This window comes from Coccinella septempunctata, chromosome 2, assembly GCF_907165205.1.
Source record: "Coccinella septempunctata chromosome 2, icCocSept1.1, whole genome shotgun sequence".
In the NCBI taxonomy this organism is placed as follows: Eukaryota; Metazoa; Arthropoda; class Insecta; order Coleoptera; family Coccinellidae; genus Coccinella; species Coccinella septempunctata.
In genome coordinates, this window is record NC_058190.1 from 33,811,338 (window position 1) to 33,827,155 (window position 15,818).

At 36.6% G+C, this 15,818-nt stretch overlaps 1 protein-coding gene across 4 annotated transcripts in view; it reads right to left on the minus strand.

Annotated features, from left to right (window-relative positions):
* Window positions 1-15,818, minus strand: part of LOC123308564 (nephrin-like) — a 508,306-nt gene that overhangs the window by 458,271 nt on the left and 34,217 nt on the right. For all 4 annotated transcript variants that reach the window (XM_044891287.1, XM_044891288.1, XM_044891285.1 and 1 more), the window contains exon 2: window positions 1,997-2,501. In XM_044891287.1, the coding sequence (XP_044747222.1) occupies window positions 1,997-2,393 (397 nt within the window). In that variant the 5' untranslated portion in view covers window positions 2,394-2,501. The remainder of the gene's footprint in view (window positions 1-1,996; window positions 2,502-15,818) is intronic.

A 15,818-nucleotide genomic window follows, 5' to 3' on the forward strand; every position in this document is an offset into this window, starting at 1 on the left:
TCAACAACAACGTTCCTCAGTAAATTAATCCAAACACCATTTCTACTGAACAATTGGCCAAATTATTATTTGGATCCAAAAAAATACACGTAGCCTCTTCAATTTTTTGTTTTACCACAAATACAAGCAATGTTGTAAACATTGTTTTTTCATTTTTTTTTTCAATGGTTTAGTTTTTGTTAGTATAGATCTTAAATCATTTCGTGTTTTGAAAACAGTTGTTGTGTTGAATTTGGAACCGATTCCTGTCATTTTTTTTTCAAACTGTAAATAGTTTTCGAATTGAGATGCATATGTTGAATTTCAGTTCGTTGCTTCTGATAGAAATGAAGATCTAGTGGTCGATTCGACAATGTATGATTTCAATCCCTAAGGAACTGTTATATCAATTCGACCCAAAGCTTGAAACTATTGATGGTTTTCGAATTGAGATGCATATGTTGAGTTTCAGTTCGTTGCTTTTGATAGAAATGAATATTTCAGAGGTCTCGACAAAGTTCGATTTCAATTCCTAAGGAACTGTTGAATCGATTCGACCCAAATCTCGAAACTGTGCACAGTTTTCGAATTGAGAGGCAGAGTTGAATTTCAGTTTGATAGTTCTGATAGGAATTGAGATTTCAGTGGTCAATTCGGAAAGTGTGATATCAATTTCTAGAAACTGTTGGATCAATTCGAGCCAAATCTGAATGATTTAAGAGCTACACTGCTACACTAACAAAAACTAGTAGTGCCGGGTATTGATTATCCCTGAGAAATTTCTTAATGAAATCAATTTCATCATTTCGAATTTTGGGTGTAGACCAAATCTAATCAGCTTCTTCATCAAGTATTTGAATAATAAACCCGAAATTAGAAATAATGAAATTGACTTCTTTGAAAAATTTCTTAGTGAGAATCAATACCCGGCAGATTTTATAGAGAAAACAACATTATTGAATTTATAAAGAAAAATGTCTAACCAAAATCATAATGATGATCGGGAACAACCAAGAAACCGTCAAGAAAAACCAAATTTATTGAACGTCATTTCTTATTCTGATGGCCTTTAGGAAATTATGAGAAGAATCGGTTCCAAATTCAACATAAGAACTGTTTTCAAGATACGAAATGATTTAAAATCTGTACTAACAAAAACTCAACCATTGAATGAAAAACAAGAATCGAAAAATTGTGTTCACAACACTCCCTGTCTTTGTGGTAAAACTTATACAGGGAAAAGGCTAGACCTCTTGAAATAAGAAAGCGCGAACATAAAAATAACATTAAAATAGAGGGATTAAAAGATCATAGATTGCAGATCATGTGTGTTTTAATACAGGAGAGCACATGATGGATTGATTGGATTGGAATAACACTAACATTTTAATGACAGGACCGGATCATTACAAACGAAAAATTAAAGAGTCCACGTGTGTTGTGTTGGATCAAAATAATAATTTGACCAATTATTGTTCAGTAGGAATAGTATTTGGATTAATTAACTGGGGAACGAATTGACATCCGGTGATCGGTAATTTACAAAATAAATGAATCAACGTCTCCGTGTGTTGACAAATTTCAATAGACAACAACAATTCTGGGGATTTTTAAGAATTCGTCTGAAGAAGGAATCTGATATAGACTCCAAAACGTCACGAAATTCAATTGTTCGTTCTTTGTCAGGCAACAATTTTTTCCATCCGATTTGCTCCTGTCAAATTAGTGCAAGAATATACCCAGGAGCAAATACATTATTTCAATTTCTTTATTGATTTTGTTTCAGAGACTGGGAACTGAAAACCCTAAAGAATTTACAGAGTCCTCCAAGATTGAATTTCAATCGATATCTAAATAATATGCTAGTAGAGGAGTGCTCATTTTAAGTGATATCCTTTTGAACAGAGTTTTTTCACGGTGGAATAAAATGAAAGGTGATTGCCAATAGATTCTCCAAAAGGAATCAGTAGCAACAATCCAAGAAAATCCCTGTAAAAATTGAAGTGACATAACTTACCAATAATCGTTAAGTTGACGTGAGTTATCCTAGATGGCGAAGTGGCAAAGTCCACGCGACAATGATACACATTTTCGTCGGATAAATTCGTTGGAGAGATTGTCAAGACACTACGATTGTCATCCAATATTCTCAGGAAGAATCTATCGCCCAGGGTCGGCTCGGCCCAATGCTGCGGCCGATTACCCCTCAGGTCGAACTTATAAATAGGGTCCTCTTCGGCACCCTTGTGCCACACCACTACACTGACCTTGTCCGAAGGTTGGTTCGGCGTTAGGTTGCACGGCAAAGACGCGGTACCCCCGTCCGAAGCCTCAGCGAATTCGGTTGCCAGTTCGGCCTCGGAACAAGTCACGATGAACACCAAAACGAGCACTAGGAAGCTTGTGGACGACATGTCGTTGGCTACATATCCGGAAAGGTAGAAAGAGTTCTTTCGATGAGGTACATTGGGTCCTTACAGCTAAACATCTTGGTTACACGAAACTACATCGAGTGATGATATCTGAAACAAAGTTGTGAAATTCAGTTAAGGGAGAGGCTTTAAATAATGAGGCTCCAAAAAAGTTTTGTTGCCAAGTCATTCTAGGACCTTAATTTTACCATTTGGGGATGCACATCAACATTTACCTTGGTTGGTTGTTCGACAAGGTCAAAATACCAAATACAATTAGTAATTTTCAACCCTAAATAGCTTCTATTTTTTCCACAAAAATAATATATCAAGCCCGTTTGTAACAGCCAAGAATTCTCTGGAGAATTCTCTACCAAATTTTGGCAAGAAAACGGTAGAGATTATTTTGTATGCAACTGAACAGTGAATTCTACCGAAAGTGCGTATGTAATGGTAAACAATTCACGGCGCATGAATTCTCGAGTGAATTCTCTAGAGAATTCTCGGCTGTTGCAAACGAGCTTTAAATAAGAATGCTTCACTGTGATGCATAAGACGAAAGTAACCAAATCTTAAGATTGAGTCACGCTTTTAAAAAAATACTAACAAGCTGGAAATGGTTCCAAAAGACGAAGAGCATCTGAAATATCGGAAAAGTGAAGTTTGCGTCAGAATTAACTTTTGGGCACCAAGAACTCTCGAAATTTTCGGACATTTTCGTTTTTTCGCAACTGCGGCTGGTATACAACCGAAACTGGTGTCAAACCAGTGACCACTAACCTGCTTCCAGCCCCAGAAGCCCCAGATCTACTGAACAATAACTTCTGTCAATAACTTCTGGGTTGTTTAAAAGCAGGCTCCTGCGAGAAGGCTGTCATGAAACGCTCAGCGATATGTTCATATTAAAAAAGAAATAAATGCTCCAATTATATTCTCGAGGACCAAGAGGTTTCATTTTACGAAAAATTCGAAATTCTGGAAGAGAATCTGATATACCTACAAATCTGACGAGGACAACTACAATGGGAATGACGTAAAATCTTCTTGTCGTCACTGGACATCTGAGCCCTCTGCTCCGGAACATGCAAGAATACACCTCTGAATAATGTTCGTATTAGGTACCTATTATTTCGTATTATCGAATGAGAGAATACGGTTTCTTCATTTTCAAATGAATAGCCTCTTTAAGGCGCAACCCTCAACGTAAAATCGATCAGACAGAATGAGTAATTTTTGCTATATTAAACAGAGGCCTGAATGGCAGAAATGCCCTCAAATTGTTCAATAATTAGAAAAAAGATAGATAGATAGAGAGATCCCAGTAAAGCAGAAAAAAATTTTCTCCATGCCTTATCATCCTGCCATTACACCCTCTATCACAAGAACTCTCAGAAGACATGTGCCTGATAATCAAGATCTAATAATTGCGGCTCGCATGCCATGCACTTTGGGGAAATATGTATTCTCTAAAATGAAGGATAAAACACCAACAGCCAACAAATCTGGAATAATTTACTCTATAGAGTGCAATGAATGTAATAAGCCATACATAGGCCAAACTGGCAGAAATTTGAAAACGAGAGTAAGGGAACATGTTAGAGATTGTACAATGGCAAAGCAAACCACTGGCTTATCAAAACACATAAATGAAACGGGACATACTATGAAATTCTCAGATGCGAGGTGTTTACGATCTGAAAGAAATAAATACAAGAGGGAATTTTTGGAGGCTGTTGAAATCATGAGTCACAAGAACAACTTAAATATAAACTCAGATTTTAATGGTATAAACTCCATCTACTGTAATATCGTCGAACTGATCAATGTGAATGAGAGTGGATGATTCTGTCATGATAAAACGCCTTTGTACTTTCTTAGTTTATGACGTTGCATGTCCTCAATTGTCATTCCTGTCTGTATATTTTGTTCTTCTATGTTTTTTAACCTTTGACATTGTTTCATGTGTTTTTTAAAATTAGAATGTTGGCTTAGGATTCATCTGAGATCTTAACTGATGATTTATATGGATATTTTAATTTTATCGTTATTAATAGTTAAGTCTCACATTGTTGTAAGTTATTTTAATCTTACCTTTTTTGTAATTTTTACAACATTATTGCAATTTTTCTAGTAACCCCGAAGAAGGACAAGACATTGTCCGAAAGCTTGGTTGATACAATAAAGAGCTAAAAAACTATATAGTTGACTACATACCCGATCAACCTTTAGATTAGAAAAAAGTACCTACATATCACTGAAATAATAATGATATGGACAATTGTGGCTGAACCACTTACGTCCAGTTGCAGGAGAGTCCATTAAGATTTGATACCCCATCAAAATTTGAAACTGTCCGTTTGAAGAGAAAAATGGAGGATTAACATTTTAACGAAGTATTAAATTTCAACGAACTTTTCTGTAACTGGACGTTAGACAATTTGAATGATGTTAATGTCAACTGAAAAGTTATTTCAAGAAAATATGCACTTTTCTGAGTGCAAATTGAAAAAGGACAAAAAAAAAACAAAAAAAAAGCAAAAATTTCGTGTTTCCTTGATCATCAAAAGTAAGGCCCTGTCAGAAATTTTTCGCAAACTTCGCTTTACCTCTTGGAATTGATGGACCCTAATTAAATATTGGTAGTCGCTTTAGAGTATTATCGAGAAGTGCAGGGTGGGCAAAGTTCGTTGTCTACTGAAGGGATCTCGAGAACTATAGCAGCTAGAGGCTAGAAGAAAACTGATAACATATTCTCGAGCCCTTTTTTCTTGAAAAGTCCAAAACTAAAAACAGATCCAGCCTAACGTTCATAGTTTTTGAGTTATAAACGAAAATTGAGAAATTGTCATTTTCAATAAAGCTGCATAACTCGCTTATTTGAACTCGTATTCGAAATTCTTTATTACATTCTACAGGCTCCATTTTATGAGGAATTCGAATATGATATTATTAAATTTTTTGATCCAGTGAAAGTTCTTTCACTTTGCTGCAATTTTTTCGCTGAGTTCAAAAATGTATCATATATGTCGCTAATTCACATGAATATTACACGAGAAAAAAATTGAATGTGTTATCAGTTTTCTTCTAGCTGCTATAGTTCTCGAGATCCCTTCAGTAGACTATGAATTTTGCCCACCCTGTATTATCGAGGAGTAGGTACTCGAGCGCCATCCAGTATGAAACGAGATCTCGGATGGCGCTCGAGTACCTACTCCTCGATAATACTCAGAAGCGACTACCAGAGACAATCTGTTTATGGCGACTACCATTATTCCAAGCGTTTTCCCAATTGAGAAGGAGCTGTGTTGCTCTGACGAGGTCAAATGAGACAGAAACCATGGTCAGCATCTGCTTTTCTTCGGTGGAACATTACCCATTTAGTTGTACTGACGATGGCAAATTGGCTAGTTCAATTCAGATCGTAACACTTGATGATATTTATATCGGCAGGTGGTATGCATCTGAATTAATTCTTAATATTGTATTCATTGCCTCTCTGTTGAGAAGTGATCATTCCTTCATTATAATATTTTATATCAATCCACCATAAATATTCGTAATAATATACTGTAAGCAGTAAAATGAACTACGATGGCCAACGTAGGTACTTATTGCTAAAATAAATGGACTGTGAAACCTTTTCGTTTGATTCCTTCCCTGAGAAGACGGAATATGTATAATTATAAATTTCATGGCTGATGTGGATGATGAGATTCGTGAGCCGACTACAATCACGTACGGCAGTCAGTTTCGAATGGGGTTTTCACATTCTACGCCATTACCCACTTCACACTGTCCCATCTCCACTACTTTGTCATACGTTGTAATTTGATGAAATCGCTACACGAATCCCCAGTCATGTGATGATTAAACTAAGTTGAAATGGGAGTGGATTGAACAGGAGTTAATAGGACGAATAATTGCTTCAATTATCTCATTTCTTAGGCTGCATCACTGTTAGTCCCACTGCGATTAATTGATGCAGCTCTAGAGGATTATTACCGTCTAGTGGGCTCCGAGATTTTCGAGTATTTTCGGCATTGTTGTTATTGCACTCATTTCAGGTGATGAATTTCTTTGTCACATTAATTCCAAGATTTTTGAAGGGGAATAGCCTATTTTACAATCTTTTTTACATCGTTTAGTGATGCCCACGAGACAAGACTTCAGTGTATCGCCGATAAGACATGAAGTATCGTCTTGAGTCTCGCCTTGTGGGCTCTAGTCTCGTCTCGAGTCTCTTGCCAGAGTCACGTAAAAGTCTCGTAATCTCGTGGTTCATGAAGTTTTACGGAATATTTAAATCTAATAATAATTATAACAGTTATAACACTAACACCGGGTTTCATAAAACTTGTATTTCCCGATCACCGAATTGACAGCCACTAGATTTCAAAAACGAAATCACTACAACTTTTTCATTCCTACATATATTGAAGAAGTAGTATTTGAGAATCATTGAATGGACGTATATACAGGGTGAGTCGGGAGGAACGAACCAAACTCCAGGTGTGTATTATACACGTAAAAATAATTTCAAGAAACCCATATCTTCTAATACGATTCTCATTTGTTTGAGAATGGTATTCCGATTTCTCATGACTGAATTATTGATCGAAAAAGTAGGTAAAAGCGGGTTCCACAAAAATTTGATTGCGCGATCAACGAATTGACAGTGACTCGATTTCCAAAATGAAATCACCAAAATATTTTCATTTCTGAATATATTGAGGAATTTGCATTTGAGAATCATTAAATGGCTGTATATTGATCACAATTTGATGCGAGAATGATATTCTGAATGATCATGACTGAATTGTCGATTGAAAACAGATAGAAGTTTATTTCTCAATCAAGCGTTGATTCCCCGATCAAGCTTTGTGAAACCGGGGGATACTCTAATTAATCTACAGTGTCATTTTTCCCTTTTATACTTCCTTTGAAAGTGTCATTATTATAGTGATTACTCTTTTATATTTGTAAAATGAAAAGAGCGCTTTCTGACAAGTTATTACTTCTTTTTTATTTATAAACCGTAATACTCATATAAGGTACCATGGAGTTCATTAAAAATTCGCTCGAATTGTAAACTGAAGGAATTCAAGAAGCTATATATTCAAAGAGGCGACACCTGATGTGATAAATACATCAATTTATGAAAGAAAATATCAGTATACAGGTTGATACATAACCATTGGGACATTGCCTAAGTTTAGTATATGTAGTTTAAATCAAAATATGACAATAGAATCCAGTAGGACTCAATGAAATATTGCTGTGGAAAAAGTTGAGTTTTTTTCGTTTTTTGCTGATAATTCAAGCCTGTATTTCTAATTGTCTTCGGAAGGTATATTTTTGGGAAAGTAATCATATTTTATGTTACTGCAAATTTTCTTAGAGCGGCCAACACATGCATGATTTCCGATAATGAAATAAAATGGCAACTATTTTTGACGAAACTTCTTGGTGATTTCGATTAGAAAGTAGGAAAGTACACCAGTGTGAATGCAGCCACGAGTTCCAGCCACGCGTTTGCCTCGGCGCCTCGGTGAAGCGGTCGGCCCGCTCGGGGTGTATCTTGATTCGTAATGAAGGCTAGTACGGGATTGTTATTGAAAAGTGGTAATGAAAATGAAATTAAACGATGTTCTCGAAAAGGGGTGAGATTACTGAGTATCTACAACCATTCTGAACTATTACTAGGAATGAATAACGAGCTAGTGGGTCAATAAAATGGAAATTTTCTAGTTTCGAGTAAAAATGAGATATTTGAATTTTTTTTTCGGTGAATATATTCTATTTACAATGCTCTTCAAGACCTATATACCACCTGATTTTGTCGGGCACGAATTCACCCCCACTACCCCCAACTTGTGTGCTTCCGAAAATTTATGCTAAGTCGGGAAAAATTGAGATATTTGAATTTTTTTTTCAGTGAATATATTCTATTTACAATGCTCTTTAAGACCTATATACCCACTGATTTTGTCGGGCACCGATTCACCCCCCACTACCCCCAACTTGTCTGTCTGAAAAATTATGCTAAGTCGGGAAAAATTGAGATATTTGAATTTTTTTTTCAGTGAATATATTCTATTTACAATGCTCTTTAAGACCTATATACCCACTGATTTTGTCGGGCACCGATTCACCCCCCACTACCCCAAACTTGTGTGTCTGAAAAATTATGCTAAGTCGGGAAAAATTGTGCCCGACAAAATCAGGTGATATATAGGTCTTGAAGAGCATTGTAAATAGAATATATTCACTGAAAAAAAAATTCAAATATCTCAATTTTTTCCGACTTAGCATAATTTTTCAGACACACAAGTTGGGGGTAGTGGGGGGTGAGTCGGTGCCCGACAAAATCAGTGGGTATATAGGTCTTAAAGAGCATTGTAAATAGAATATATTCACTGAAAAAAAAATTCAAATATCTCAATTTTTCCCGACTTAGCATAATTTTTCAGACAGACAAGTTGGGGGTAGTGGGGGGTGAGTCGGTGCCCGACAAAATCAGTGGGTATATAGGTCTTGAAGAGCATTGTAAATAGAATATATTCACTGAAAAAAAAATTCAAATATCTCAATTTTTCCCGACTTAGCATAATTTTTCAGACACACAAGTTGGGGGTAGTGGGGGGTGAATCGGTGCCCGACAAAATCAGTGGGTATATAGGTCTTAAAGAGCATTGTAAATAGAATATATTCACTGAAAAAAAAATCAAATATCTCAATTTTTCCCGACTTAGCATAATTTTTCAGACACACAAGTTGGGGGTAGTAGGGGGTGAATTCGTGCCCGACAAAATCAGTGGGTATATAGGTCTTAAAGAGCATTGTAAATAGAATATATCCACTGAAAATTAAATTCAAATATCTCAATTTATTCCGACTTAGCATAATTTTTCAGACACACAAGTTGGGGGTAGTGGGGGGTGAATCGGTGCCCGACAAAATCAGTGGGTATATAGGTCTTAAAGAGCATTGTAAATAGAATATATTCACTGAAAAAAAAAATCAAATATCTCAATCTTTCCCGACTTAGCATAATTTTTCAGACACACAAGTTGGGGGTAGTAGGGGGTGAATTCGTGCCCGACAAAATCAATGGGTATATAGGTCTTGAAGAGCATTGTAAATAGAATATATTCACTGAAAAAAAATCAAATATCCCAATTTTTCCCGACTTAGCATAATTTTTCAGACACACAAGTTGGGGGTAGTAGGGGGTGAATTCGTGCCCGACAAAATCAGTGGGTATATAGGTCTTAAAGAGCATTGTGAATAGAATATATTCACTGAAAAAAAAAATCAAATATCTCAATTTTTCCCGACTTAGCATAATTTTTCAGACACACAAGTTGGGGGTAGTAGGGGGTGAATTCGTGCCCGACAAAATCAGTGGGTATATAGGTCTTAAAGAGCATTGTAAATAGAATATATTCACTGAAAAAAAAATTCAAATATCTAAATTTTTCCCGACTTAGCATTATTTTTCAGACACACAAGTTGGGGGTAGTGGGGGGTGAATCGGTGCCCGACAAAATCAGTGGGTATATAGGTCTTAAAGAGCATTGTAAATAGAATATATTCACTGAAAAAAAAATCAAATATCTCAATTTTTCCCGACTTAGCATTATTTTTCAGACACACAAGTTGGGGGTAGTGGGGGGTGAATCGGTGCCCGACAAAATCAGTGGGTATATAGGTCTTAAAGAGCATTGTAAATAGAATATATTCACTGAAAAAAAAATTCAAATATCTCAATTTTTCCCGACTTAGCATAATTTTTCGGAAGCACACAAGTTGGGGGTAGTGGGGGGTGAATTCGTGCCCGACAAAATTAGGTGGTATATAGGTCTTGAAGAGCGTTGTAAATAGAATATATTCACTGAAAAAAAAAAATTCAAATATCTCAATTCTACCTGACTTGCATAATTTTTCAAACACACAAGTTGGGGGTAGTGGGGGGTGAATTCGTGCCCGACAAAATCAGGTGGTATATAGGTCTTGAAGAGCATTGTAAATAGAATATATTCACCGAAAAAAAAATTCAAATATCTCAATTTTACTCGACACTAGAAAATTTCCATTTTATTGACCCACTAGCTCGTTATTCATTCCTAGTAATAGTTCAGAATGGTTGTAGATACTCAGTAACCTCACCCCTTTTCGAGAACATCGTTCAATTTCATTTTCATTACCACTTTCCAATATCAATCCCGTACTAGCCTTCATTACGAATCAAGATACACCCCGAGCGGGCCGACCGCTTCACCGAGGCGCCGAGGCAAACGCGTGGCTGGAACTCGTGGCTGCATTCACACTGGTGGAAAGTACAAATCATTTGTTCATAATATTTATGAAAAGTTGCTTTCGAATGTCACAAATATGTTGGTGTGTTGTTATATGCTATTTCTTTGGGTGAATTGTTTTTGCTGTGACAAGCTTTAACAAGCTTTTCCATCAGCTGAGGCTTTTCAAGGCACATTGGTCCTATCCCTACATTTCGATCCTTAGTGTATGTCCCAATAGTTATGAATCAACAGTCACCATGTATATTATCATTGAAGATTCAGCTGCAAAACGAGAGATTCTAGCTACTGGTTAAATCGTTTTATTATTTATTTAGGCCACAGATGTTGCACTTTATACTATTCAGTTTTTCAGAGTGAACGCACACATGAATGGAATATTTATGTAATACTCAGATCAAAGACCACTGGCTCCTGTTCCACATAAACATACCCTGAAAGTTTTCACCAAGTGCTTTCGTTTTGGTGAGGAATTTTAAATTCACTATCCATTCACACTCTCTGTATGTCATAGCAGATTTATTTTCATGGAACATTGAGAGTTCTGTAAAGTTGCATTTACTACTAGTTTTCCCTCTCTGAGTGCCTACTCACCTTGGGCCATAAAAGCGTGAAAGAATGGGGATAAAATCGATATCCCTTCATTATGTAGGAATGAGTTTCACATGAGAACCTTTTCGAATAAATTCTGAACACAGTCAACACCATAGAAGAATTCTCATCGAATCTCATATCCGGTTATGTGAAAGCAAACAATGGGGTATTTTCCTAAATTTCAAAATATATTTCATTGAAATCCTTATAACTCAAATATATCGAAATATATTCTTTTAGAATTTTAACATATTGGGTTTTGTCTGTATTCACTTACGAAAATTCTGATTTCAGAAGTGCTCTCTTATGAACATTCTACGTCATTTTCACAATGCGGCAACGCCTGTCGAATCAATAAAGGTCATGAAATAGACTTAATAAATATCAAGTTTGGTGATCACATTTGACAAGGAAAACAAACAGTGCATAGAAATATCAAACAATGACACAAAATGTCATCGATTTTAAGAGTGTATAAACACATATTACAGAAACAATTTTTTGTAATGTGTGGATATAGAATTCTATATCTTCTTGCTCAGTTCCACTGTTGTCTAATCAAAAAACATTACTGGACTTTAGTAAAGGCATTCTACATACGTCACAAGCTTTTACATATTCGAATATTTAATAAATTTCGATGGGTATCATTCTGAAATTTCTTAATTTTGAAGCGAATCTTTTACGAGTTGGATAACTAATGAAAAAGGGTTTCCATAAATAATTTTAAATTTGATTTTGGAGTTTTAGGAAACTTGCCCATTCCTTTTTTATATGAGTAGTAAGGATAGTATAGGTAGTAGAAAATTATCCCACTGATATGTCCTGGAAGCAGAAAAAAGCCTACATTAGCCCGAGTTTAAAACACCATCAATGTCACCATGATGCTCATAAATGATTATATATATTGCAGAAACAGTGTCTCATAATTAGATGAGTTCCACCGTTGTGAGATAGGGCAGGTCGAAAGGGAATCACGGAAGGCCTGAAGTCTGCAGAATTAATAATTAGGCACCATTATTCGGGCATTCGGATGAGTTAAAATTGTATGTTTTGGGGTACACGCAAATATGGATTTGCGCTAATGGATTAGATGACTTCTGCTCTCCCAGATAATGAGGTTAATAACCATTCAATCCGATTCATTATGTCAGTGAATTAATTATTTGATACACACTGAGTTGTGTTTGGTGATAAGTACGTGATTCCAGTTCATTGAATGTTAAATAACTGTAAGGATTTTTGTTAACAGGTCGAATTTGGTACTAATATGGTGTTCAATTCTTCAATACATTTTAAGCTTGAGTGATGGAACTCAAATAGAACAAGATTATTTGGTGTATTGATGTTATTGAACACACAAGACTTTCAAAAAGCTGCGGAAAGTTGAGAAACCGTTACGGTGAAAATTCAAATTCGACTTTTGCCACAAAACGTAATCAGCGGATTATAGCATATATGCGCGAAAGAGGACGCCAAATATCTGTTATTTTTGAACTATTTTGTTAGACTCATCGATGAGGAAATAGTGATTAAATTGAATTATCTGCGTCCACATTGTAACTTGTGATGGGGTAAGTTGAGGCTTCGGTAATGTTCAAGGTAAAATCTCTCCAATGATTTCAGGGTTATAGTAATCTGGTATATATCGATGCAATGAAATTTAACCCCAGTTGTTAACCGATATCAATTCTTGTTTCCTGCATCAGAAAAAAAAATTGAATTCGTACGTATCACGCAAATGGAGCTTGAATTATTAACGGATCATAAATGATATTTCAAATCAACTTATCCATTATAGATATGTGTATGTTGATTTCTCAGAAATAAAAAAACCATTACTTCAAGCAAGAAATTACTTGTTCAAAAATGAATCAAGCAATAAACTTTGATTTTTCATGCTATAATATCAATAAAAATATGGTTCTCGAGGCACAAATTCTAGGGGTGGCTTCTTCTACGCCTTGCACCTATGTATAGAAGAGCTTCAATATGCAGGCGACTGCGCACTTATCGCTAGCAGCCCAGAGGATCTACAGATAATGTTGGACACCTATACCTAAGCATATATACGAAGCTTCAGGCCTTAGACTCAACATTGACAAAACCAAAATCCTGGTAAGTCCGCCAGATAGCCTTCAAACAGCTATCAGCCTGGAATATGGAACTCTAGAACAGGTCGAGCAGTTCAAATACTTGGGAAGCGAGAAGCTTCATAAATACTAGGGCTAACCTGGACAAGGAAATACACAACCATATCAATTCAGCATCACGGCCTTTTTGGAAGCTAAAAGACAGAGTGTTTCAAAATTACGTACTCAATCTGAAGACCAAGACAGCTGTTTACAAAGCAGAGGTACTCCCAACGCTTCTTTGCGGAAGCGAAAGCTGGATTCCCTTCAGGCGACACATTACACGGCTTGAACAAACGCAACAACGTCATCCAAGACAAATAATGCACATCAGATGGTTCCATAAAGTTTCAAATGCAGAAGTCTTGCAGCGCGCGAGTTGTATCTATAACAATGGAGACTCGAGTAACGGGGGCCCGAATCAGATGGAGCGGCGAATTCACAGAGGGAGCTCGGAAACCAGGAGGCCAGTATAAGCGGTTCAAGGATATACTGCATCAATCCCTAAAATCGGTTAATGCCAATCATAACTGGGAACAACAAGCGTTAGACAGATCACAGTGGAGGTCTTTGGTCCACAGTTATAATGAATATTCCAGAAGAATACAGCGGCGGCCAGATCTGGTTGGTGACTATCCATGCATGGAAAAAAATAATTTCGTGTGTTGATTAAACATTGCTCTTTGGTAGGAAAAAATACCATCGCAGTCAAAGCATGGCTTGATAAGCTGATTCGAACTCTGGGCTAAGAAAATCAATCATCATCGACTGGTATGCAGTTTAAACGTGGTCCTACAACCGTTGCACTGCGTTGTTATTCGTTGAGGAGAAAAGGTGGGAGAGGAGAAGAAATATTTGCTATCTTCATTTCACGCCTGGTTTTGTTCATACCTACATCGTTTTTCATTCATTGATTTGCTACCTCTTAAAATTTTTTGCTGAACCTGTATATTGGAGATTGCTATTATGATTTCGATAAAGTTTGGAGCGCGATGTTTCCCTCCAAATGAAAAAATAAAGGGAATGTTGACTCTAATTTCCGTCATCCTGGAATATTCTCAATCTCCGATCGAATAGTCTTTTCCTTCTGATGAAAACAGCCACATCCTCATTCAATAAATATCCATCCTCTCGGGGACTCTAGAAATATCTCCGAAACTTCCCGGCATTCGTTTTTCATTACCCTGGTGTTTCATTTTCATCTTCGGCATTCAACTTGGCGGATTCAAATCTTAATGAGGTTCTTAAAAGTTGGCTCGAAGCACGGCAGTTTTCGATAGAATGGGATCCTTCTCCGCCTGATCACCCAAATTACGCTCCAGTGGAGATAGCTTACGAAAGAAAACATTCAAATCCGGCCTGGGGAGCTGCCTCAGCCCTGCAGTTCTTCGAACACGAATCACGTGCCTCATATAATGAATAAATCGTATATTCATCTCGTGCCTTCGTATCCGCCTAATAAATTCAGATATTTTGAGAACAGAAAGTTCCCCTGAATAATGTATTCGCTCATTCCACTTTTGATTCTGAAAAACATCAAACTGTCATTAGGGAAATTCGGATTCTTTTCACGCTTCCAATTTCCCAATTTGAAGCTCAACAATCGATAAGTAATTTCCTAGGGAGTGCCTTTCTTGATGTCCGTTCTCATTTGTCTGGGCAACAACAGTTAAAATCCTAGAATAGAATTCCAGATAAAAGCAACAAGCGCTTAACCTCTTTCCACACAATGAATTCAGGACCAGATTGCCACTGAAAATACCTCCTATAAGACAGGATTTGTTTCTGTCATGTACAAGGTGTTTTCGAAGATCAGGTCTATTTTTGCACAAGGAAGAATTCATCGAAATAAATTATTCCACTAAAAAACACTTAGGGGAAAGTCGGATAGCACCGGACAGCGAGTATCATCGGAAATTCATCGTTTTCTTGGATTTATCATTTTACCCCCTCCTCTGAATGGCCAAACGCACTGATTCCATACAAGCGCAAACATATCTTTAGTTGACCTTGATATTTTTAGCCGTTTAGGAAATAAACGTTGAACTGTGATTTTTTGTGATTGACACATGGACAGAATAAACTTTGAGGCCTCTCTTCTCTTGATTGGTAGGTGTTCAGATGGTCTCTTAGGCATAGTGCAAGCATTAATGAGTAGTGAGAATAAAAACGTGTACAAATACGGTGAATTTCAAATATCTCCCCAGTAAATGGCTAATTGATTGCAAAGTGCATGTCGGGTGTCACCGGACACAAGCATGTCAGGCATGACTGGGCAAAAATAATTTCAATATTTTGTTATAAAAATGCCGAAGTCATTAGGTTCTTGAATATCTCCTCAAAACCAAAATACTCCAACAAAGATCAACGTACAAGATACTTTA